Source organism: Muntiacus reevesi, chromosome 2 (assembly GCF_963930625.1).
Source record: "Muntiacus reevesi chromosome 2, mMunRee1.1, whole genome shotgun sequence".
NCBI lineage: Eukaryota > Metazoa > Chordata > Mammalia > Artiodactyla > Cervidae > Muntiacus > Muntiacus reevesi.
The window spans coordinates 222,611,283-222,636,582 of NC_089250.1; the positions used below are offsets into that span (position 1 = coordinate 222,611,283).

Consider the following 25,300-nt stretch of genomic DNA (forward strand, 5'->3'; position numbering starts at 1 on the left):
ACAATCAATTATTTTTAATGGTTGAGAGAATGAATGGATAAATGAAAGAATGAAAGCATTATTATCCTGTGAACTCTAATTGTGTTCTTGACTAGTTCTTAGTAATAATGGGCTACCTACCCAGTCGTTCAAAAATTGTGAGCATAGTGGTGGTGTTTTCTAATAGCAATGGTGATATTAACTTTCTGAGGATTGGGGAGTATTATATCTGTAAGATGCCGAGGGTATGTGCCTGCTGGTGACATTATTATTGCTTTGTGTGGTGTACTGTCTCCCCCAGGGCACCTGGGTACCCCCCAAGGTTTCTGACCATCAGGAACCTATGATTGATGTCACTGAGAGAGAGGGAAGATTCAGCCAAAACCGTGCAATCTGGTTCTCTGGTTCTTTCCATCTTGAGGGCAAGATGTGGCCCTCACCATGGCCAGGCCCCAGAGCTAGAGCTCTTTGGTGGTGGCTCTCTGGAATCAGTGAGAACTTTACCATCTTCTCACCGGTTACCACTGTTCATGTACACCTAGTCCTAGATGCCACAGAATGGGCTGAGATTGAAACATTTAAAACTTCAGTGGTTGTTGTTCAGTCACTAAGTCCTGTCCGACTCTGCGATCCAATGGACTGAAGCACGCCCAGCTTCCCTGTCCTCCACTATCTCCCAGAATTTGCTCTCATGTTCATGTCCATTGAGCTGGTGATGCCATCCATCCATCTCATCCTCTGCTGCCCTTTTCCCCTTTTGCCTTCAATTTTCCCCAATATCAGGGTTTTTTCCCAACGAGTCAGCTCTTCACATCAGGTAGCCAAAGTATTGGAGCTTCAGTGGACAGTCCCATAAACTGTACAGGTACCCAGTTCCAAAACCTTGATGACCACTGTCTTCTCTTTCTCAAACTGCTGGGTGGTCACGTGAGGCCCTTAAGTTCAGGCTGGTTTCATAGAACATGAGGTTTGAAGGAATGATCTGTGGAATAGCTAGTCCAACCCACTCATGAAAGAGGTCAGTAGGAGTTTTCCTGAGTAAAGTCCACTGTATAGCAAACTGTGAGGTAGAAACTCTCAGCAGCCCCTTTAGCTTAAGAGACATCCAAGATTTGTGAGGAGTTAGCAGTTCTGCAAGGTGAGAGGCAGGGTCTGTCTCTTAATTAAGATACAGAGAGAGACAGTTGATGAGCTGGTTAAGAGATGGTGTTCTGTAGTTGAGGGGTCCAGATTCAAGCTGTTTGTCCACTACTTGTATGCTTTAGTTTACTCATTTCGACTAAGTAAGTGTAATTAGAAATAGAACCAGCCTCTTAAATTTTCATAAGTATTAAATAATCTGACACTTAAAGAGTGCTTAGACCAGTGAATTATCACTACTATCAATGAAAGTTAGCTATTATAGTTATAAGAAGTAATTAAATAAAAATAAAATATATTTCAAATAGATAAGTAATAATAAAATAGTAAAATTTTAAATAAAACAATTCTCAATTAATGTTACTTTTCTTTAATTATTCCCACCACTCAGCTCAGAACTTGGCAGATGGCAAGAGCTCAATTGGTGGTGAGTTAAGTTCGCTTGCCTAAAAAGTGACAGAATGGAACTTAAACCTTGGGTATCTGACTCCAAAGGCTGTGCTTATTAACAAGCAAGAAAACTGAGACTTGGAGAGAACTGACTTATTTTCTGCTAAGGCACAAGTAGGTCATGGAGACTGGCTTAGGACTCAGATGCTTGGACTCCCTGTTTAGTGCTTTTTCTTCTATCCACCCCACCCCACCCTCTGGCACAGGTTTGTCTGTCATTGGTCACCAGTAAGAGGGGATAATCATATTTCATAAGGAGCCATTTAAGATATTCAAATATTTAACAACAACAAAAAAAAAACAAAACATGAGTGTGAAGTACTTGGAAGAGTGCTTGGCACTTAACAAAGATCACAGCTCTTAAGAATATCATATGTGCATGTAACAATATATAGACATTATTTTGAAGTGGCACTGGGCCTTTTGAGGATGTAGCTGCTAATCAGACTTGGTTCCTTACCTTAAGAAGCTAGAGAGGGACCCCAGTAAATTAATTACAACATGGTCTAAGTACAATTAACTCAACTTGGGTAGATCTGAAGTGACTTCCTGGAGGAAGTGGCATTTGAGAGGACTGATCCTTAACGATGAGCTATGACCCAGCAAGTAGACCTAGGCCAGCACAAGAGAAATCCAAGAAAGCAACACGTGCAGAGGTCCTGTGGAATGCAGTAGCCGTGCATGAAGGGGGGTGAATGGTAGAACGTTCTGTATGGCTGGTGCCTGAGTTATGCTGCAGCCCTGTAGAATCGTTATGTATGACACAGAATGCCAAGTTAGGGCTTTGGAATTGAAGGCAGTGGGGAGTCACCAAAAGTTTGATATGTATACCAGGAACAGATACAGGAACAAAAGCCGAGCACAAAGCTGCTGTCGTTCACTGCTAGGTAAAATAATGCCTAGTTCATACTAGATGCTTGATACTCTACTTTAATTGGAAGTCAAATGGGGAGTTGGAGGAGTCTGGCAATCTAGGGATCGATTACTTACCTTGATTCCAGAAAAATACTCCTTTTTTTTTCCTTTTTACTATATCTTGCTGCTTATTATCAAAAAAAACTGCCAAACGAGTGAGTGAACAAAGAAATGAATAAACAGTTGTCCTATTCTACTTTCTACATAAAGAGAGGCATGATTTATGGGCATGGAAAGCCTGTTATCTGGGAGCAATTAAGTTAGGGAAGTCCTAAAATAAATAACCCTTTAGCCCCCAAAGAATAATAACTGGATCATGAGCATCTTCTGGGAATTTGTCAAGATTTGCCTCTTCACCCTTCAGGCTCCATGAGAAGCAATGAGAATTCTTTGTCTTCTCTTTTGACATTCTGTGGTCTTCAGAGTTTCCTGGGGACAACAAGTGAATCAATAGATTTGTTACATGAACAGGAACCTGGCACTTTGAGAGGTTTTAGATGAGTTCCTGACCTGTGAAGTAAGAAAAAATAGTGTGAAAATACTCTATCACATCATCCTCAGGTGTCCCTTCAGCCTCAGAGTTTTCTTCTCTTCACCCTTGGGAAAACCGGTTCCTGAGTTCACCTCGGGGGGGCACCTTGTTCTTTGCAAAGAGGATAGACAGGAGTTTAATTGATTCACTCACAGAGCCCCTGGACCCTTGACTTCATGTTTTATACAATATAAGACTGAGGTGTGTGCACTTAATCCTGACCACATTTTTGCACAGTTTTGCAGTCTTCAGCCATTGGACGATTGTGTGGTACTCCTGACAAGGTTAATGCAGCTGGAGATCTACTGGTCCATCTATTCTCATTGGCCATAAGATCATGTGTTCATCATTTCTTTAAAAGAAAGAAATAAGACTATTGAGTGCCTGCCTGTCATGGACCAGGCCTAGTTCTAGGTCCTGGAGTACCATGATCTGTAAACAGATACTTAGTTGTCATCATGAAACTCATACTGCAGTGAGGGAAACAAACATAGAAAGGAGTGAACAATAAAGTGAAATAGTGACAAAGGATGGGAATAAATAAGGAAATGAGCTAAATAAAGAGTGAACTGGTGAGCGATGGCTTCTCCTCTGAGGAGATGACACATAAACAAGTTGTGGGAGGATGAACAAACTGGAAGTAGAGGAAAGAACATTCCAGAAAGAGAGACTAGAATGTGCAAAGGCTCAGGTGTAGGGAAAAGCTTAGCATGCCTGATGACTGAGAGAAGAGCAGGGCACAGTGAGCAAGGGGACAGTGCAAACAGGATGAATTTGGAGAGGGGGACAGAGGAGAGCTTCGCAAGTCCTTAGAGGCTGTGACTAATTTCCCTTTTCTGTCATGTGCTAGGAGAGAATTTTATAATTCAAGACATACTCATTTTTGAATTTTATGCAGTAGAAACAGTAGACAAAACTTGCATGTGGAGTTTTGGGGCTGAATGGGGACACGCAGTGGGCCAACAGTTTGAGAACCACTGCTCCGGGCGATGTATGCTGACCCTAGAGGTGTATTGTTTGATAGTTTGCTGCAGTAATTATGAGTATGACAAACAACGGATGTGCAAAGCTCAACAGGACCTCTCCTACACACCTGCACTATTTCATCGATGCAGCCCACTCTCGTGTACTGAACGTCTACTCAGAGCCAGGCAATGTGTGGCGAAGGGGTGTCAAGGGAGGGAAAGACAGATGTCACCCCTGACATCATGGAAATTGCACACTGGTCACTTGAACTCCGTAAAAGCTCAGCTTAAGAAACAAAAAAATCTTGAATTTGCCTTTTCTGGTTTTCATTTGATTTCATTTTTCATTCATTTGATTCCGGCAGCTGTCACACATTCAGAATCATTAAAATATAGTTTTCTGTGCTTAACTTGCTTCTACAGATTAACTTTCCTCAACTCATTATGGTGGCCTTGACCTTGGTCTGTTCACAAAAGACCACAGAAACCTTTAACTGGGTGGGTTGCTCTTTCTAGGAGCAGCACAATTTTATCTACTAGAGGCATTGGCAGATTTGGATTGCATTGTAAATAAATTTATCCACTACAAACACTCAGGGATCTGCCTTGCATTGTAAATAAAATTTCCCAAGTAATTGTTAAGTGATGGCCTCACAATTATACTGGCACAAGAAAACCAGCCAGAGACAGATTGAGCGGCTTTGCAGTAAATATTCAGACGGGAACCTAGGGTTTCGCAAGGAGACAGCCAACACGGATTAGGTGGGCTGACGGAGAGGACTGTTCGGTGAGTTGAGAAATCATGAAGGGCTTGGAATCGTAAACATGAAACATCGGTCATACCATGTAAATGTTTATGCTCTTAAATTTAAGTATTCACCTCTTAGCCCAGGGGTCCTCAACCTCTAGGATCTAGTGCCTGATGGTCCGAGGTGGAGCTGATGTAATAATTATAGAAAATAAAGTGCAAAATAAATGTAATGAGCTTCAATCATTCCAAAACCATCTTCTCCCTCCTCATTCATGGAAAAATTGTCTTCCAGGAAACCACTCCCTCATGCCTAAAAGCCTGGGGGACACTGATTTAGCCCCATTTCCTGAGCTGTACATGGTCTCAAGAAGAGGGTTCACTTATGTATCAGTCAGCTGTTGCTGAATAACAAACAACCACACACTGTGGCATGCAGTAGTAAGCATTAATTCCTTTGGATCCATAGGTTGGTTGAGATTTGGCTAATCTAAGCTAGACTCTGCTTCTCACTGAAGATCTGTGGATGGGTGGGAGTGGCTGAGCATCACCTGTTTCTTGTTCTCCTTGAACCAGTTGGATAGCCAGGGTATGCTCTTTTCGTGGAGATGGCACAGGTGTAAGAGAGCAAACAGAAACACATGAGAGCTCTTAAGATCTAGACTCAGATCTGCACCCTGCCACCATCACCTTGTTGTGTTAGCTGAAGCAAGCCATATGGTCAAGCCCAAAGTCAAAGGTGAGGGAGTTCACGCCACCATTAATGAGGCATAGATTAGATGCAGGGAAGGGCAAAGAATTGGAGCTCAAAGGAATCACCTGTAATATAATAAGTATGTTTCATTCATCTATTATTGTCTACGTTTCTTTTATGTGCCAGACACTGCCAGGCAGCAGGAGAGATGGTCATGTAATATTCCTGCATCACCCACTGGTTAAAAATCTAAGAAAGAGAATTCTGGCTCTTTTATATGGTTTGTATAATAGTTTTCTAAGAAGTCTCACTTCCTTAGTTATGGCCTCAATGCAATCCATCCTCCACTGTGGCCAAAATGAACTTCTTAAAATGTAGATGAGATATTGAACTGTCCCTTTAAGCAGTTTGTATGATTTCCCTTCACCAATAGGATACAGTGCAACCTCCAGATGTTGACATTTACTGATCCTAACCTGGATCCCTAAACTGCCCACACTTGCTTTCTACCATTCTTCTGGTCATCAGCCTCTCCCCCCAAGTATCCCCTCTTCCTTATCCCTGCTTGGGACCACAGATAGGTGGTGGGTGGGGGCCAGGGGCCATGGTATCACTGGAAGGCATCTTACTGAATGCACACTAAGCAGTATCTGTCAGTTGTAAATAATGCCCCCACTGGCCAGCTCCCACCCCACACAGACGCTGCCATTTGCGATTTTGCCTAGAAGAGATTGTGAAGAAGAAACTTCAAATTAAGTTAGAGGGAGGTGTTGAATTGGAGCTGCTTTACGCTATTATTTGGTTTCTCATCAACAGATACAAAAAGTACAACTTTCGTCAAGTAGAGACTATAATGGTTTCGATGTTCAGTGGAAACCAACCACAGAGAAACCCTTGCCTCTCCTTAAAGACTTCCCGAGCCCCCAGAGTTCTGGCTACGTTGCCTCTCTCAGCACTTCCCGCAGCACATTATAATAGAATGATGTCTTTCTCTCTGTGAGTCATATTTTCTGAAGCACACAAACCATGCTTTTTCATTTCTTCCCTGTTGCCTAGCTCAGTGGCTAATATGAAGTAGGCACTTTACGTGATTTCTTGAATGAATGAATGAATCTATGTAAGTGAGTGCTGGAGAATTCTCTAGAGAAGTGATTCTCTAACTATGCATATGAAAAGCTTGTAAAACAGAGATTTCTGGACTCTATCCCCCAATTTTTTTGGAATCAGCACATTTGGAGTGAGGCCTGAGAATTTTCATTTCTGACAAGTTCTCAGGTGATGTCAATGCTCCCAAGTCTAGGGGCCACAATTTGCAAACTGCTGCTTTATCATACTGATGCTGAGATGATTCTGTGTAGAAATAACCCCAGTCACTAATTTTGGGTAAGGGAGACACCTAGAGGGGGGTTTTAACAGCTTCTAGTTCACAGGATGAAATTGGTGACTGAATGCCCAATTTCTCTATTAATACCAAGTCCCCTTTAGGACTGGAGTCCTAAAGACAAGTCAGTTGAACTGAGATGCCCTAAAAATCACTCCCTGTTTTATCTCTGTGCTAACGTGGATGTCACGATAGTATTAAATGCATTCTGAGGACCCGATATCAGTGCCATACCTCAAAAGCCAAAGGAGTATTTTCTGTCAAATTCTTACATGTCTGGGCTCTTCATACATACATTGAGGAAATTCAGAAAGCTGTCTCACCCCAGGTGTCCTTCACTGAAGATCCCCAAGCACCTAGCTGTCCACCCTAGTCTCTGTGGAACGTTCCTTACTTCATCTAATCCTAGTCTAGACCATCATAAGAGGAACTGGCCTTGTCATAGGCTGAATTAGGTGGCTAAGTGGCAGTGAAGATTGTCAAGGTCATAGGATGCTTTCCACGTGGGAGGACTGAATGTACAGCAGAAAGTATTTCCGGTAGGACAGCACATGTAGGGGAGGTTCATATCAGCAGCACTGTCATCAGTATAGAAAGTTAGGTAGTGCATCTTCTCAACAAAAATCATTTGAGCACCTACTATGTGCCAGACTCTGTTCTAGAAGCTGAGCACACAGCAGCAAAAGACAGACATGGGACTTATGTTCCAGAGGAATACACAGATGCAAAATAAAGCAAATGTGATAATTGGTTCGCTATTGCTGTGTAACAAACCATCCTCTGATTTAGAGCAATTATTTATTTTTAGTTCATATAACTGTAGGCCAGCTTATCTGGAGGGGCTCTGATACACTTGCTCAAGCATCTCTGGGTCCGTGGGGGTGTTGTCTTCTCCTACGACCAGTGAGCTTGTCCATGAATGTGCCTTTGAAGGCATTGGTGGAGGCCCCGGCAAGCAGCAGCTGAAATGTACAGGTCTCTTGGGGCTTTGACTTATAGATGGCCCTCCATCACTTCTGCCACATTCCATTGGTCACACCATGTTCATGTGGCCAAACCCAAAGTCAAGGGGTAAAGGATATCGGTACAGTTAGAGTGAATAATTCAGACAATAGTGCAAGTGTCCATTTACAGTCTAAGGCCAAATAACACGAAGGAAGAAACATAAAGCAGGTTCACGGCTCATGAGCAGTCAGGTGTGCTTTTGGGTGGCCGGGTGTGGCGGATGGCGTGTTGTCATCACCCTGGCATTTCTAGCAGGCCATCCCATTGGGAGGGGGATAGCGTCAACATTATGCTGTGTCACAAGGCTGTTCAGGATGGGCTCCTCTTCCTGCTGTCCGAATATATCCCAGTTACCAAGGGCTCCTGGCATACCAAATTAGGGCATCTATTTGGTTTATCACTGTCTATGCAAATGCCTCATCACAGCAGCACATTCAAAGGTATGACAGTTTGAACAAGTTATCTCTGCTGGGCGATACACCAGTTGCCCCCTTTCCGGATACACATACACAAGTACTTGTACACAAAAGACACAAGCATTTCACCTACCCACATGGCAACCTCCACGCACACAGGAAGGGTGTCTTTTTCATGTCAGTCAATGAGAGGAAACAGTCTTAACCCCTGGCACCTCAGGAGACAGCTGCTGACTGTTGGATGATTCCATCAGCTCCAAAGCCAGAATGAGGTGCCCAGAAAAGGAGTGTGAGCTTGGAATGTGTCTGAATGCAGACCAAGCTTCTGGGGAACCCACAGCTGCAAAAACTGTCAGGGGTTGGTGGGGGCTGGGGTGGGAGGAGATGGAGACAGGGTAGGAAGCCTGGTTTTCAATTTCAGTATTTACACGCCAGCGTCAATCTATCAGTTAAAAGACTCTCATTAGGGAGCTGAAGGGAAAACAAGACAAAACAAACAAACAAAACTGGATTTCTTCAAATGCCTCTAACTATTGGAGTGAAATGATTTTTCTCCTATCTCTGTTGAACAAAACTTGATATCTTTTGTTTTTTAGCAAAATGCACATTCTCTGAGAGTAGAAGGGAGTAGGGGGTGGGGGGGGGAGTGACATCAATTTTTATATCAGTCCTTGGAGTGTAATGTTATTATTCCCATTTTATTGATGAAGCAACTGAGGTTCAGGGAGTAAAAGCAACTTGCCCAATGTAAATAAAGTCTGGAGATTCCAATCCAGGTTTCATTTTGTGTATCAATCTTTTTGGCTTCCTAGCTGCTGTGAGTTTCTAGAGGTAAGCCTCAAGGCCTGGAAAGACTCTTGAAGTTAACTCTCCTCAGCCCCAATAATCTACCTTGTGGGGACTGAGACAGGAATGAATGGAGACTGGCCCATGGGGTACACTCAACTGAAATCAAATGGGGTTGGCTGGAGCCACTCTGCCTGCCCAGGACTTTGGGTAAATGCTGGCGCAGGTCCTGGCTGGTGACAGAATAAGCAGACCTTCAGCCAGGCAAAACTACATCTGTTTTCACCGGTCCCATTTGGTGGATGAGGGCATCAGCAGCCTGGGAATCATAGCCTCTGGTTACCTGTTACAGGTCACACCTTAGTTTTATGTAGAAGTGACAAAGTTAAGGACAGACTGGAATATGGTCCTTGGCCAAACCAAGCTCTCTGACAGATTATTCCCCTCCTTGGGGAACAGCCGACAATTGGCCCACTGGAGGCACCGAGGCGCAGCCCCCTGACTCTCTTAGGCTCATCTCGAAAAAGCTGCTCTAGCCTCAGAGCACTCCTGGGGTTGGCTGAGGCCTCTGCTGCAACTGCAGTCATCCACCTCGCCCTCTGTCAGTCTTGCTTCCCTCCTTCTTGCAGTGGTGTGGTGAGAACACTCCCCCATAAGCCGCCTGCACAAATATTCATTTCAGTCCCTGTTCCAGGGAAACCTACCTGTCTCACACTGGTGATTAAGTGCTCCAGCCTTGAAGTGACACCTGTCACTTTTGCTCCCAGCTCATTGGCTAGAACTAGTCACACAGCCCCATGTAAGCACACGGGGGCCGGCAAGTGCCACCCTGCAAAAAAGGGGGAAAGCTGGGCCTGTTTGGTGAGGAGCAGTAAGAGAGGTGGGGTGGGAAGACCACAGAAAGGGCCAGCAGAACAATAAAATCAGTAATGCTGCTTTGTACCTTGGACACACCCTAACCTTAGTGTCCTTCCCTGCCCAAGTGGCTGCTTGTAGAAAAGTGGCTGCAACATCATCTTTCTGCCCGCTTCACCCCTTGTCATGGTTGATCATCTCCCAAGCTGTCCTCTTCTCTCTCTGTCTCTGTGTCTGCTTAACTCATGGGCTCAACCCAGTGGGCCTCTGATTGACAAGATGGCGCCTGCCCTGGAATGGATAAAACTTAGGGTACTCTAGGATGCTTTGATCTGAAGTCTGTCTGACTTCAGAGTACCCCATTTTACTCCTGTTGGTGGGTAACCTGGGGAGGCATCTCCACATATGTCGGTTCCAAACTGGGACAATTGAATCATCTGTCCAACGCTGACTGCACTTCTCAGAGACTCGGAGGTGGGTGCCTAAAGAGAACAGTGGAAAGCTGAAGGGGCTGGAAGCAGCAGCAGCCGCCACCTTTCTTGGGCTCTTCTGGGGGTTATTTGGCCAACGTTGCCATCTCTTGGACCAGTGTTGACTAATGCAGCCGGCTGGTCAGATGGCACTGCATCTTGATCAGTGACCTTGGGACCACATGAGATGACCTTGTGACTGAACTGGGACCACATGAGATGACCTTGTGACTGAACTGCTGACAATGAAGAAATTTTAAACAGTGCATCAGTTTACATTTATTGAGTGGTTATTTTGTCACTTAATCTTCCACAACCTTATGAATTCAGTACAATTTATATTTCATTTAACCAGTGGACAGAGGACAGAGAGTGGGAAACTCCAGTGGCAGAGCTGGAGGTCAAACTTAGAAAATGTCGCTCCAGATTTTTCACCCCACCCCACCCTCTGCTACTGCTTGATTAAGTCTAGACATCTATTTAATGCCCTTATGACTGTCTCCATGTTTCAGGGCCTGTGTCAGACTTGGGGAATACAGCCCAGCCTGCTAGATCTCAGAATGGTCCATTGCTCAGCATGCTGCTATATTAGATGTCACATCATATATTTAGTCCAATTTTTAGAGTCAGGGAAATTATGTCAGAAGGTATCTGTTTACTTGCACATATAAGAACTAGTCTTATATGTAGTCTTATATGTAGTCTACATGTTTCTCTTATTGCTTTGGCCACTGGGGATCTCAGATCCAAATAGGAGGAAATACATTAGAGTTTGGGTTTAGTATTTCAGTTTTCTGAGTTTTTCCTCTTGACCCAGATTGTTTTTTTTTTATTTTGGTTGCATAAATTCTATTGGAAAACTGTCCTTTATAAAAAAAAAAACTTGAAATTTCTTTTAGAAGGAGGCTGTATGGAAATGACAAAGCAAGGACTTTAATACACATTCTTAAACTCCTCCTGTGAAAGTTAGACCGAAAGATCCCTCTTACCCTCATTCCCAAAGCACCCCACTTATAAAATCTCTTGAGCAGTGGCTACTACTGTTCCAAATCCCTAGAGATAGCTAGAAGCTTTTAAAAGAACATATCCAGATAGAGAAAAAAAAAGTTTCCTCAAATCATGGCCTCAACTTTGGTGCCAGATGCACAATTGTGGAGCGGGCGGCCAGTCAGGCTCTCACCTGAGCAGTTAATAAAATCTATTGCCCCTTGATGGATTTTTTTTCCTGCAAGCTAGAATTGATCTGTCGTCTTGGTGATTTGTGAGATGGCAGGGAAACACCAAACACCATCATAACTTGGGCCACGTTGAAAAAAAAAATAAGAAAAAGAAAAAAAAAAAAATCCACCGCCAAGTCTTTCCAGGCGTAGAAAGGACTGGAACTGCTGGGGTCATTTTATTTGATTTATTGGAAGTAAAGTGGATCTTATTAACATTTTAATAAAGAGAATCTCGTGCATTGGGCTGCAAGTGGCCGCCAGTTCCTGGTGCAATTCCATTCTTTGGAAAAGTGGCATCAGCTGGCGTTGCCCAGCGTGATTTGTGGGGCTGGGCCCCAACAGTCCAAAAAAGCGAACTGGCTGCCTCCTGCGAGGGGCTCGCTCCAGGCGAGGTGCTCGCCCCGTATCTGCCATGCAAAACGAGGGAGCTTTATGAAGGAATCCGTCTTGTAAAGCCATTGGTCCTGGTCATCAGCCTCTACCCAATGCTTTCGTGATGCTGCCGCTGATCTATTTGGGAAGTTGGCTGGCTGGCGAGGCAGAGCCTCTCCTCAAAGCCTGGCTCCCACGGAAAATATGCTCAGTGCAGCCGCGTGCATGAATGAAAACGCCGCCGGGCGCTTCTAGTCGGGCAAAATGCAGCCGACAACTCCGCTCGTCCTTTGCGTGCTCCTGTCCCAGGTAGGGAAGAGGGGGCTGCTGGGCGCGCCCCGCGCCCCGTTTCTGCATTCCGATTGCCTGGCGCGGGCTGGGCGAGGGGGCTTTCGTGGGGTCGGGGGACTCCGGGTGCGGCGACGAAGACAGCTCGGGGGCTCAAAAGGGAGGTCATTCCCAGCCCCTGAAATCCTAGGGCGTTGGGGGGGGGGGTGGCAGTCTCCCACTCTGGCTTGCGTGTGTGTGTGTGTGTGTGTGTGTGTGTGTGTGTATACGTTCAGGAGAGGTGGAGAGAGCTCCGAGTCCTTTTTTTTTGCAAGCAGGGGCGACATTCTCGCCTACATCAAGTGGGGTAACTTTGATTCGCCTCCTCTGTAGGCTCATGCATTGGCGAGACTCAGTTGGAGGCGACTCTAAGGAGTCGTGGTTTCCCCCAACCGAGCGCCGATCGCGGAAGCGCAGCTCGGGTCCGGACTGCGGGCTGCTGGGCTGAAGAGGCCGGCCTGGTATCGCCGACTTCCCGGGCGCCCGGGCCCCCTCGCCCGGTAGGGCGGCGCGCAGGAAGGCGCCTCCGGCCAGCCGAACGCCGCAGCCCGGCTGCCGCTGTCGCTCAAAGGCGCTGGCCGCGCCCGCATCGGGGTCCATTCCCTTCCTGACCTCGGGCCCACAAGGGCCCGAGCTCATTCCTTCGCCTGGGCGCAGGCCCCAGCAAAGCCCCCTCCCTCCCACTCCCGCTTTGTCTAGCCCCCTGTAACTACCGCCCCGAGCCCCGACTGCCGCTTCTGCGGTGTTCGAGGGCGGGCGCGGAGCGCGGCAAAAGTTCAAGCCTTGCCCACCAGGCTGCATCTGCCTGTTAACCCTCTGAGCGCTGAGGCTCCAGGGAAGGGCCGGCGACCCGGGAGAGGGGGGCGATGGAGACGTGGTCCTTCTGCAACCATCTCCGAGATCTCAGGAAGTTTGTGTGCAGGAAAGGAGGCCAGGCTGGAGGTGCTGGGGGCGGCCGGCTCAGCCCTGCTCTGGGGCCCGTTTTCGGACAGCACTGTGACCCAGTCCCCCTGGCCTTCCTGGCAGCCTACGGGACATGGCATGTGCTGGCAGCCTACAAGTGGGTGGATGAGATCGGGGCAGGGCCAGGCAGAGAGGAGGGAAGGAGACAGGGAGTGCCCTGGGGTGCTGGGAATGGGTGTCGAGTTCCTGGCCGGGACTGCTGGATGCCAGGGCAAGAGGCACACACATGTGTGAGGGTGTGAGTGGGGTGGGGGGTGGGGGGTGGTGAGGCCCCTGGAGTCCCAGGCGGGGGCTGGCTGGACTGCAGAGATGCAGTGCAGCCTTCTGAGGGGAGACCAGGGAGGCATCCACCTTAGGAAGTGGGTCAGTGTCCCAGGAAGCGGTAACCATGGTAATGTGGTAGTGTGGTAGTGTGAGGGGGTGAGGGTGGATGATGGTCCCTGGGGACAGAGTAGGGTGCCTGGCTGGTGAGTCCACCCCCAGCTCATGACTTCGTTCTTCCCTGGATCCACAGCCCCCTACGCTTCCCTACTAGGGTTTTGGGCTGATTCTCTTGAGGTCCCTGTAGCTTTAAGTCCTGCCACAAATCCTGTGCCTGTCTGTGAGCCAGTCTTCTAGACTTTCTGAACTCTTCACCATCTCTGAGGAGGCGTGTGTATATGTGTACGTGTGTGTGTGTGTATATATATACATACTAACTTAGGAGGGCGGTTCAGAGCATGTCTCTGATTCAGACAGATCCCCTCTGCCATGTGCTGGTGCTACCACCTGGGCAGCCTGCTTAACCTCTCTGAACTTCCAGATTCTCCATGGTGAAGTAATTCTGTCACCTTCCTAGGATTGCTGGGCGGATTAGATTGCATTCAACAGGATGTCCTTGGTAATGCGTTTAGCACCAGTCCTAGCACTCTCGGAGCTTTCCGTGTCTGGGAGCCCTTACCACCACCTGACCTAGGACTTGACAGTCCTTTTCTCCATGGACGTGCTTGACTTCAGTTGGATTCCAGGGTTTGCCCAAAGTTTTGTCTTCCTTTGAGCAAATCAGATCACATGCCAGCACCCAGCAATTCCTGTGCTCTAGGGGCTGACATGATGCCTTTTGCAAAGCAACTGGTGTTTCTCTTCTCCCAGGACCTGACTGGCACAGGTGGCTTCTGAAGGCTGTGGTCTCTCTCAGTTTCTTTAGGATGGAGGAGCAGAGGTTTTACCTCGAATTCAATTGCCTTCCCTGAGAGGCTTATTTCTCTCTTAGACTGTTATTCATAATCAGAGCAAATGTCCACCTTAGGACAGTAACTGATATCCTGGTAGCAATAGTACCTTCCAGGGAAATCATTGTGGTGCAAATCAGTTAACCAGCAAGACGTTCAAGTGCAAAGATCTATGTGACGTAGTGGAAAGGTGCGGAGAGTCTGGGGGCCTTTGAGTCTACAAGCAAAAACAAAACTTTCCCCAGGCAGAGAGAAAACATAAGGAAGGGGAAAAACAATGTAATAAAGCAAATTAGTCAGTTGGCGTTAGTGGTGTTCAGGCAAGTATGTGTGTGTTTTTCTACCACCGTTGAAATACACTGGGTCTGGTTTTGGAAGCCATCAATCTCTGTAAGTTTATTGGCTAGGTTGCTGTTTTAGGCATTTTGGAAGAGGGAAGAGGAATTCAAAGCAACAATGGCTGGAAGCTGGCAAAGCAGAGAAGCAGTCACCTCTCTTCTCCCCTGGGGCATTTTGGGAAAGGCAGTCCCAGAAGTGGCCTCTGGAATTTGGCTATGGTAAATAATGAATGCAAAACAAATCAAGAGAGGCGTGAGCTAGAAATTCCACTGCAAAATGTGATTCCCCACCCCCAGCCTAATTTGGGTGTCACATCTAGCCAGAAGCTCCAACAATGAATGAGTAATCTCCCAAGTATTAGGACTGTAGGGAGTGGTCCAGGTTTGGAGAACAGTCACTTGGGAAGTGACTAAAACTATTCCATGGAATTCTGAGATGTTGATTTAAGATGGGGAGGTTTTTCTTGGAGTCAGAATCTTGACTTTCAGGGTGTTAAATGAGAATCAGTGTCTTCTTATGGCCCTGCAACTTCATATATTGTATTTTAAGGGCAGAGTTTACTTGCAGAGCCCTTTCGTTGGGGAGGAAGGATTGTGAGCATTGCAGAGGGATCTCTTGCTCTGAGATGGGTTCAACATGTGATAGCCTGTAAGATTCCAAAGCACTGGGGAAACAGAGATATAAGTGGTGAAAGGAATTGCAAAGTGGTAGCGTTCATGTGTCTGAACAATTTTTTTTAGCAAGTCCTCAAAGAGATTTAATAAACTGCAAGGCTGAATATATGATCTGAAATTTATGTAACGCCACAGTCTAGAAGCCCCAACAGTCATCTTAGCTAATATCTCCTGCTCTGCCTCCCTCCCTTCTCTCCTTTTCTATCTTTAGCCCATGTGTTTTCCATTAAATAAAATCTTTTCTTTTCCCCCTAGAAATATCCTCTCTGTGTTACAGCAAAATTGCCCAACAAACCAATGCACGCAGTAACTGCATTATCTAAAAGTACCAGGATTGGGGTGTGATTGTTGAGTCTCGGTCTGAAGTTCACTGTTGAGGTAAAAGTACAGCTGGTTCCTTGAGAATATCTTTCTTTCCCTCCTTCCAAAAGACAGTTGCTTGGGGAGTCCAGTTAATTTCTGTATAGTGGAAGCTAAAGAAAAGGATGAACTATGGATTCAATTCAGATCTGAGTGACAACAGCCAATAGTCGTTCATATTTCTGTGTTTGTGTGTGGGCTCATCTCTGTGTGTTTTGATCTTGTTTTAATACCTGTTGAAAAATTTCTCCAGAAGAGGGCTCCATCCACAGCATTACAAAATTCTAAATCTACCTCTCATATTTTGAGGAATTTCAGTGTAAAAGCTCCATCAAAACCAAACTAAAATGTTCTCCTTATTTTCAATTCTTTTCTACAAGCTCCCCCAATGAGAAGTCCTGTCATTTTGCACAATTTATCTTTCCTTCCTTTTTTCCCTATTGTCATTATTCTGTTATATTTTACTCTTCAACTATCTATCCCCTCTGAGTATTAGAGCAGGGAACGTTTCGAAGACCCTGGTAGACAATGCAATATGAAATGTGAGGAAGTTCTGAAATTTCCTGTCATTTGACTTTGGTTGAACCTGGTGTTATTCTTTAGGCAGCCAAATGCATGGCAGGCAAAGTTCTGCCTGTGAAAGGAGGTAATCTTCCCCATTAGGTCACTACCCAGAAAAGTGAATCATTAGCCAGGTCCACTCACCCTGCAACACCAGTTGAAAAGGAGAGGGAAATATCGGTCTGTCATCCAATTACAATAATCAGTTGAGCAGAATCAATCAGATAACCACCGGTTTTTCCATGTTTCCACTTAGCTGTCAATAAGGTACCCACATGCCTGGGAGACTCTAACCCTCCTGAAGGATGCTGCCAGTACAATTCTCTGCCACTTGTCTCCTGTGTAGCCTCTGAGGACCTCAGGCCTGGCTCCCCATATCTGCACAGACTGTACAAATGATGACTGGCTGGAACTGTAGGAGCCCCTGCATCTTCACCAGATATGAAGTAGTGGATTTATTCTAGGGTTAGGGTGGAAAGTGCTTTCTTTCTCTACTGAGAGAAACAGTTAAGGGCAGGCTAGGGAGAAGAAACGACATTTCAAACTTGCAATGCAGACTGAGCCAAGGCTCATGGAGATGAATGGGTCACCTCTCGGCTTAGCAGGTTGAACCTTCAAGATATCTGCTTGGTGGGACTGAACGCCATTAATCCCAATTCTGTAACTCTTGTTTCCAGGGGGAGGTTGCAGAGTAGAAGCCACAGGCCAAATGTAGCTCATGGATGTATCCTGTTTGGCCCAAATGTTTTGAAAAGTAGGATATTGTATATTTAAAAAACAACAACATGTTTCCTGCATTTCGTAAAATGTCAGAAGGTCAGGCAGCCCGAGAACCACATTCCCACAAGGCCACACTTCCCTGGAGCTGAGTCACTGCTGCCCCCTTCAGGACCTGCCTCTGTACTTGGCCACATCCCTGCCACTCCCTCCTACCCACCCATTCCACTGTACTCATTTAGTTCCCCTCCTTGCCCTTGTAGGCATTTGCATCAGGAACTTCTGGTTTTGCAAATTTGGGGGCTTGATCAGATTGATGTTGCCTATTTTTCAGTGATAGGCCATTTGAAAAGGAAGGGACTCGCCCTTTTCGATCACTCTGTTTGAACTACCTGGATGTGAACTTTGTAAGAACGTGACCAGGGGCATTCCTCCCTGAGAACGTTATCACCACCAAAAGCGGTTAGGTGACTAGGGCTACCCAGAGCATCACAACACCCAGGTCACTGTTTCCTGTGGAATCCTTACCCCCAGAGAACTGACACACTGCAGGTCTGAGTCAACCTGAGCGCTGGTGCGTCGTAAACAATGTTATGCGTCAGCGGCCAAGGGGCTCTGGGACCACCAGACAGAACGCAGGCCCCAGTGCGCTGTACAGAGGGTTACGCCGAGGGCATCCCTGCCCTGGAAGCACAGTGGCTCCCTGGGCGTCGCCTTCCCGCAGTGTTGCTCACCCACAGTAAGTGCGTCATCAGATCATTGCAACACCCTATGGTCCTCAGTCCTGCAGGGGACTCTGGGAGCACGGAACCAACACGCAGAGCGTTTATAACCTCAGGGTAATGTTGGCTCCGTAGCTCTGTTGTCTAGAGTGCTTTTATACGCGGGACATTGTCACCTCTAGTGCCAGCTGCAGTTTCCGTGGTGTTTTTATAACTGTTTTTAGCAGTTAACACCCACCACAGTCTTCATGCGGTGCTAATGCTACAATTAATGTTCTCTGGCTCCATAAATACTAGACTAATCTGTCCACTCATCCCACACCAGCAGGTGAGCCTCAGATAAGTATTGTTTTCAGTAGCTGCAGACCCCAAAGGTCAGGGTAAATATAACTACATACATATTCCAAAAAAAATTTAATAAATAAAGGGGATTGTTTTCCTTCTGTCAGTTGCCAGCAGAAGTCAAATTCCTGAAAATTAGCCTTAGCATTAGGCACGTTTTAACATGTCACGTCTCATTTCAAAGGGCCCCAGCGAGTGTCACCCCGTCTGCTACAGAAGCACAAAGCCCCTGTGTCTCCCAGCCGAGCTCGGGCAGGGCTGGGGTGGAGGGAGCAGCTGCTGAGCTGAGCACAGCCCTGCACATGCCTGGGCAGGGCCAGGAAGTGAGCTCAGCCTCTGGGGGAGCCTGGGGACCCCGCGAGGAGCGCGGCAGCCTCCACTCCTGCCTAACACGGCCTGCAGGCCAGAGCCTCCTTCCTGGGGGTTGGCAGGGAACTGCTTTTTCATGTGCCGTGGAAGATGGTGCCTGTGAATGCCTGAAGCTGGAGCTGCTGAGATAATCACCCTGTCGATCGATCCATGTAGGGTCTGTGGAGAGTTGCAGGACCCCACCCGTGGAACCTACGTCTGACTTAGGCCACACAGGCATGGCCTCCAACCGCTGTAGGCTGCCGGGCACCTGGGATCATCTAACTCAGGGATTGCACTCTACGGGCCTCTGGGCCAATTCTTGCCTGCAGCCTGTTTTTATAAATAGTTTCACTGGAACGTAGCCAAGCCCATTCATTTATATAATTGTCTGTGGCTGGGCTTGTGCTGTAACAACAGAGTTGTTACACCATATGGCCCACAAAGACTAAAATATTTACTATTTGGCCCTTTGCAGAAGAAGTTTGCTGACTGCTGCTCTGGCTCAAAATTACAGCCAGAGTGTCTGCAGGGAGGGAGACATTAAAGGTTTATATGAAGAATCATCCCTCCTAACCCCAAGCACTCGAGCAACTTGACCTCAGGGACGTTCACCTGGGACCAGGTGGATTAGGTAAATACCTGTGATATTCAGGCAGGCCCTACTATGCTCAAGGAACACCGGTTAGTAAGGCTGATTCAGTCTCTGCTCTCTTGGGCCTCAGACCCCAAGATATTCCCTGGCAGGAATCATTAATGATTCAAAACAGAGACAACTGCTAGAGGGAAGGAAACATGGTTGTGTCAGATCCTGCCAGTCTATATGTTTCTCTTGACCGTGCCTCATCTTTCCCCTCTACTAAAATACAGGCTCCGTCACAGCACGTGCTGTCATCTGATTGAATCACTGTGTGTTCCCAGGGCCTAAAACAGAGCCTGGCAGATAGTAGGCCCTCAATAAACATGCATGAATGAGTGAATGTGAGAAAGGCATCAGACCTCGATGAAGAGTCTGGGAGGCTTCCCTGATAGCCTGCTGCTTGGGTCAGAGTTTGGAGGAGCAGCAAGGCTTACGGACACAGGAATGCTAGGGTGTGGGTGGTGGGGGAGCTCCGTGCAGGAGGAGACCCCGTAGCCCAGAGAGTGGCGTGGGGAGCGGCTGGGGGTGCCAGACCCACCGGGGCCTCATCAACCATCTCAAGGATTTGGGTGTTTGTGCTGGAGCAATGGGGAAGTCATTGAAAGCAATGTGGGGAGGGTCCAGCGTGACAAGGCCAGATTTCTATTTTGAAAAAGTAATTTGGCTGCAGTGTAGCTGGAGGATGGAACTGGATATGAATTGGAGGAGAAGCCAGTCTAGGCCTGCAATCATGGGAAGAATCCAGGGACTCTTGTCACTCTAGACCCAGGGAGTGACAGTGCAGATGGGAGAAGTAGACACAACCTCCTCAGAGCATCCAAAAGACATTTAGGGGAGAATTTGCCAGGGCTTGGCATCTGGGTTTGAGATGGCAGGACAAGGGCTAGGGAGGGGTTAAAGATGCAAGCTTGAGTTCTCACTCCTCCACTTGGCAGAGAGCTGGAACCATTTGCCCCAAACAAGGAACCCAGGTGTTTGACATCATAAACGGGGTCTGAGGGCCATCTCCATGGAGATGTGTGAGCCAGGCTGCAGCAATGCTCCTTAGGCGAGGCATCAGGCCCTGGTGACGCTAATGCCTGCAGACCAGTCCGTGCTTGCAGCAGGGATGGGCACCACGGGGCCTGGCAGCGCCCTTGCCTAGAGTGACTGATGTGTAGCCTCTGTAATTAACCAATCTCTGAGGCTTTTCATGCAAAAGATATTTGAGAGAAACATTGCCAAGCCCTTTAATCGTTTCTTGAACATTTAATCAGCAGCACTAGAAATATTTCCTACATGAAGCAAATAATGATCTACTACTTTCAGCAATCACATTGCGAATGCTAAGAGACCTTCATTTCAGAACAGGATATAGCCTCGGCGATGCTTATGTTTCTTGGTGTAGTAGCAGAATCTTCAGCTGGGTGCCGGGCAGTGGTGTCCTGGTAAGAGTATAACAACTGCTGTCTCAGAAGAAAAGCAGCACAGTTACGTTATCCTCAGAAGGTGAGCGATGTACAGTTGTCCACGTGCTAAGTATTTACGGAAGCATTTGGGGAGTTCATAGGTAAACAAGATGGATAAGAACCCTGTTATTGTGGGTCTTGTGGTCTTCCGAGGGCTGCCAATAAGAAACAAGTAATAAATAGCTGAAATAATACGAATTTGGTAATTATTACAACCGGAAACAATGGGAGCTAAACTGGCATTGAAGAGCAAACTACCCTCTCTCCTTTCCTTCCATCTTTCCTCCTTCCCTCCCATATTTTCTTCTCTCCCTATACTTTTTCATTTCTGGCAAGTGCCAAGAATTCTGCTAATTTGGGGATGTAGAGACGAGTGCTATTACACAGTCCTGGTCCTCAGTAGGGGAAGTTCTGGAGGTGAACCAGGGTCTCTGGTCTCCTGGGACCCAGAGGAGCTGGTGTCTTAGTTTAGGAGCATCAGGGAGACTTCTGAAGCTTTGAGAATCCAATCTGAATTCTGACCCAGTCTTTTGCGTGCTGTGTGGCCTCTAATCAATTACCCCTTTCTCCCTCCTCTTCTTCTGTTTCCTCCTGTGTCTAAACAAGAATGGAGAATACCAATACCTGCCTAGCAGGGTGCTGGTGAGCATTAAATAAATGTATGCTCATGGCTTCATCCCATAATTGCTAATTCTGGGAGCTTAAGGAACGCTGGTTGCTTTAACTTTAATACATGGTGCTGCAAGGCACTTTATGGTTTGAAGGTACCGGGGGGCCTTGGTCTTGAGTATCTAACTAACTTACAGGGGAAAAATACTCATGTACTTAAAACTGTACAGACATTGAAAAATAAAAAATTAAGTTTGCTCCCCAGAGAAGGATTTGCCAGTTCTCATATTGTGGCTCCCCAAGGATCATTCTCCTGGGGATTTTATGCCTCATAAAATCATTTGATCTGGTGGGATCATATCTTCCAGATGTTTCTTCCCAGCAGCTGTTCCCAGGAGGCTTTATCAGGACAGTGTGTATGTGGGTATGCTTGTCAACACCATGAGCATATTATTTAAAATAAATCAAAATAACTGTAATAAACTTGCTGTATAACTTACTGCTAAGTACCAGTTACATACATTACCTCAAATTCTTATTGCAACCCTTAGGGGCAAGTATTCTTGTCTTCATTTTATATATGATGAGAAGAAGTTCAGAATGGTTGAGTCATCTGCCTAAGGCTGCACAGCCACTAAGAACTGGGACCAGGGGTTGAACCCATGCTTTTCTGATTTCTGTGCATGTCCATTTTCCTCCATATTTCCCTAATGTACAAAAACTTGCTCCCTTGTCCCCTCAAATGATGTAAGGATTCTCTTCTTTCACTCTTTTGTTCTCTGACTCTCCTAGAGTCGAAACAGCTGCCTGCAGCGACCTCATTGAGATCTCTAAAAGGAGGCCTGGGATCCAGACCTCCTCTCTGGATTACCAGTTACAACCTTCAGAAGTGGTTTAGCTCAGGGTTATCTGTATTCTTTATCGCTGAGTCCTTGCTTTTGACCAGGGACAAACAACTCACCCACACCTTAAGCTTCCCCCAACAAGAACAGCCATCCCAGTGAGGATTGCCACACAGATGCCAGGACCCAGCCTAGGTGTGGCTTGTCCGCAGGCTAATTCCACTGTGCAGGTTAATTCTCTGGCAGTTTCCTGCCTGCCCCTGAGCCCTGAGGCTGGATGGCATCCCTCTCAGGGAGTGCTGAGGACTTCACTGTCCAAGCCAGTGCCTCCTGAGTGCCACTGTCTGCAACACTGTTTTCTCAGTCTATAGGCAATGAGAAATATGCAGCCTGTAGCTGTATCCAGACACTCGGATCTACAGAGTTGCAGTTGGACTGAATCTAAACTGAAGTTTGTGCCTAGCTCAGTTGCTCAGTCATGTCTGACTCTTTGTGACCCCATGGACTGTAGCCTGCCAGGCTCTTCTATCTATGGGATTTTCCAGGCAAGAATACTGGAGTGGGTTGCCATTTCCTCCTCCAGGAGATCTTCCTGACCCAGGGACTGAACCTGTATCTCCTACATTGGCAGGCGGATTCTTTATCACTGAGCTACCTGGGAATCCAAACTAAAGTTTAGTTGCATTTTATCAGATGAGTTTTCTTATTCCTCTTAATTCAGTATAAGGGCCTTTACTTAGGGTAGCCACTAATTCATTGAACATCTGTTGAGTACCTGTTATGTGGCTGGCACCGCTTCACGTCCTGGAGGTAGAGTAGGGGGCATTCACAGAGCCCCTCTGCCAGGTACACACACTCCCCCTCTGTCCCAGTCCTCGCCACCCACACAACGGTCATACCTTTCTGCCTCTCTCAGGATGTTTATATCTGCCTCAGTCTAGACAGTTCACACTTGACTGAGTCATTCATTTAACAAATATTTACTGGTCAGCGACTGTATCTTAAACATGGTGCTTGACACTGGGTAAGCAGCAGTGATTAAGAAAGACAAGATTGCCTGCCCTCGTGGAGTCTATGTTCTTGTGAGGGAGAAAGAGAATGAAAAACAAATTAAGTAAACATGATAATTTTGGAAAATGATAGTGCTATGAAAAAAAATTAAAATGGGCTAGGCAGTTGTTCTGAGCTCACCCACTACTCTCTCTTGGGATGGAAAGTTCATTATTCTGATGCTATGACCTTTCTACTTTTTCAGGTTAAAACACCCTATGATTTGTGGAACGAAGTTGGTTAATACATAGAGGGCATTTTTGTCCTCAGTGGTAAGGTGCTGTTGGCAAACCTTTGTCCAGTCTCTATTTTTAGCTCTTCTTGAAATTTTGCTTTTGGGAATCTAAAACTATGGCAACCAGTGATTTAAACCACAGGCAGGTAACCTCCTTCTATAAAGGGCTATCGAGTAAATATATGGTCTCTCTTGCAACTACTCAGCACCATCAATGCAGCATAAAAGCAACAATAGACAATATGTAAACTGATGGTCAGGCCTGTGTTCCAATAAAACTTTATTTACAAAAACAGGCAGAGCTGGGTTTGGCCCTCAGGCTGTAGGTTGCTGACCCATTGTCTAGTCTAAATCATTAGCCATCTCACCAGTTGGTCAAATTGGAACAGAGCAGAGCCCAGGGATAGAGACCAGACCTTTTTCTTTGTTCTCTTGTCTCCATGAGAAATGTAGTACTTCTTTAGGACTACATATCACTGTTAATTCTCCTCAACTTAGATCAAGGTAAAGATTTTGGGAGTCAACTATGGAAAGCAATTCTTAGACCAGCTCTAAAGTATACAGTATTTAAGCGTTTACAGTAATTATCTTGACTAATTCTTAAGGCTTTCTTATCACCCAAAGGTATATTGGTGCTAGACCCTATATCTTGGATTGAGTTTCCCTAAATAGTAATGGAGACACAGGCTTCGATGATGGGAGCTGATGTGAGAGAGAATTCCAGTTCATAGAAGTGAGAACTGTGAAACAAGAAAGAAGGGAAGCCAATCAAAAAGCATATCTTTGAGCTGGTTATTGTCCTGGGCAACTGAGGCCCACTGCTGCTGAGGGCCCTTGGAAGAGCTGTGTAAAACTCACTTTAGAATGGTCCCTCTGCTGGATAGGAGTCTGTCTTTCATTGGTCAGGGGTGGCCCCTGGTGCCAAAATTCCTGTCTTCCCACTGAGCCTTTGTGACCCTGGGGGCAACCATGATTTTGGAAGAGTTCTTGAGCAGAAAGATGAAGAGGCATGGCAGGTGCTTGGATGGGCAGTGTATGCCCTGGGTAGAACATGACTTTGTGAGGGATTCCAGTTGCCACTATTGTGAGTTACAGAAAACTTCCTTATAATAGAGTTAATGATAAAGGAAACAGTTGTGGTGGTTGTTTTTATCAACCCTCCAAATTCAGTTTAGTACCTACCTGCAAATATGCTCTTTCCCACTAGGTGGTACCAGTATGCCAAAGCCCTGGAATGCTCCCTTAGGACCTCGTTTTTGGTGTGTAATATTCTCCCATTACTTTTGAATAATTAAGGAATAAGCAAGTTGAGATTGGAGGAACAGACTATGGGTGTTTGGGAGACAGAAGATGGAAGAAAAGTAGAGGTTGTCTAAATAATTACCCTCATTCATTCATTCACCAACAGATCTTACTGACTACCTTCAAAGCACTCAGATGTCTTCTTGGCACTGGGAATACAAATGTGAACAGTGTACACACAGCTCCTGCCCCAGTGAGCTTCCATACTGGTTGGGGGAGGGACAGAAAGAAAGGAACGGGTAGATACACTGTGTGTGCCGGGTGGTGATGAGTGCTCTGGAGGATGACAAGGTGGGCAAAGGGTGGGGCAGGAGAAAGCACCGCCCTTCTCGTGTCTGCCTGTCCCATCTGCTGGTAGGTGAGAGATCATCTCCACCTGGTTCCTAAACCCAGTTCTGCCACTCACCAACCCCTTACGAGTATGTTTATGTGGTTTATTTTCAAAATGATTCTGTGAATTTGTGGAGGGCAGGTGTGGTGCTTTGCAGACTGGCATTGACCAGCTGGAACCTACTGCGGCCTAACACCCGACTCCGCCTGGTACTTGCTGGCTGATTTCGTTTATCTGAAATCACTGTGAATTATTGTTGTCGACACACAATAGAGTTACATTTTACCCAAGGGTTAGATTACACAGTCAAGGTTTAAGGCAAACACAGAGTCTTCATTAACCTTGAGATCT

General features: G+C 46.4%; 1 protein-coding gene across 1 annotated transcript in view; it reads left to right on the forward strand.

Annotated features, from left to right (window-relative positions):
- Window positions 1–12,043: 12,043 nt before the first annotated feature.
- CDH13 (cadherin 13) overlaps window positions 12,044–25,300 on the forward strand; it is a 978,634-nt gene continuing 965,377 nt past the window's right edge. The window contains exon 1 of the mRNA XM_065925094.1: window positions 12,044–12,237. Within this exon, the coding sequence (XP_065781166.1) occupies window positions 12,193–12,237 (45 nt within the window). The 5' untranslated portion in view covers window positions 12,044–12,192. The remainder of the gene's footprint in view (window positions 12,238–25,300) is intronic.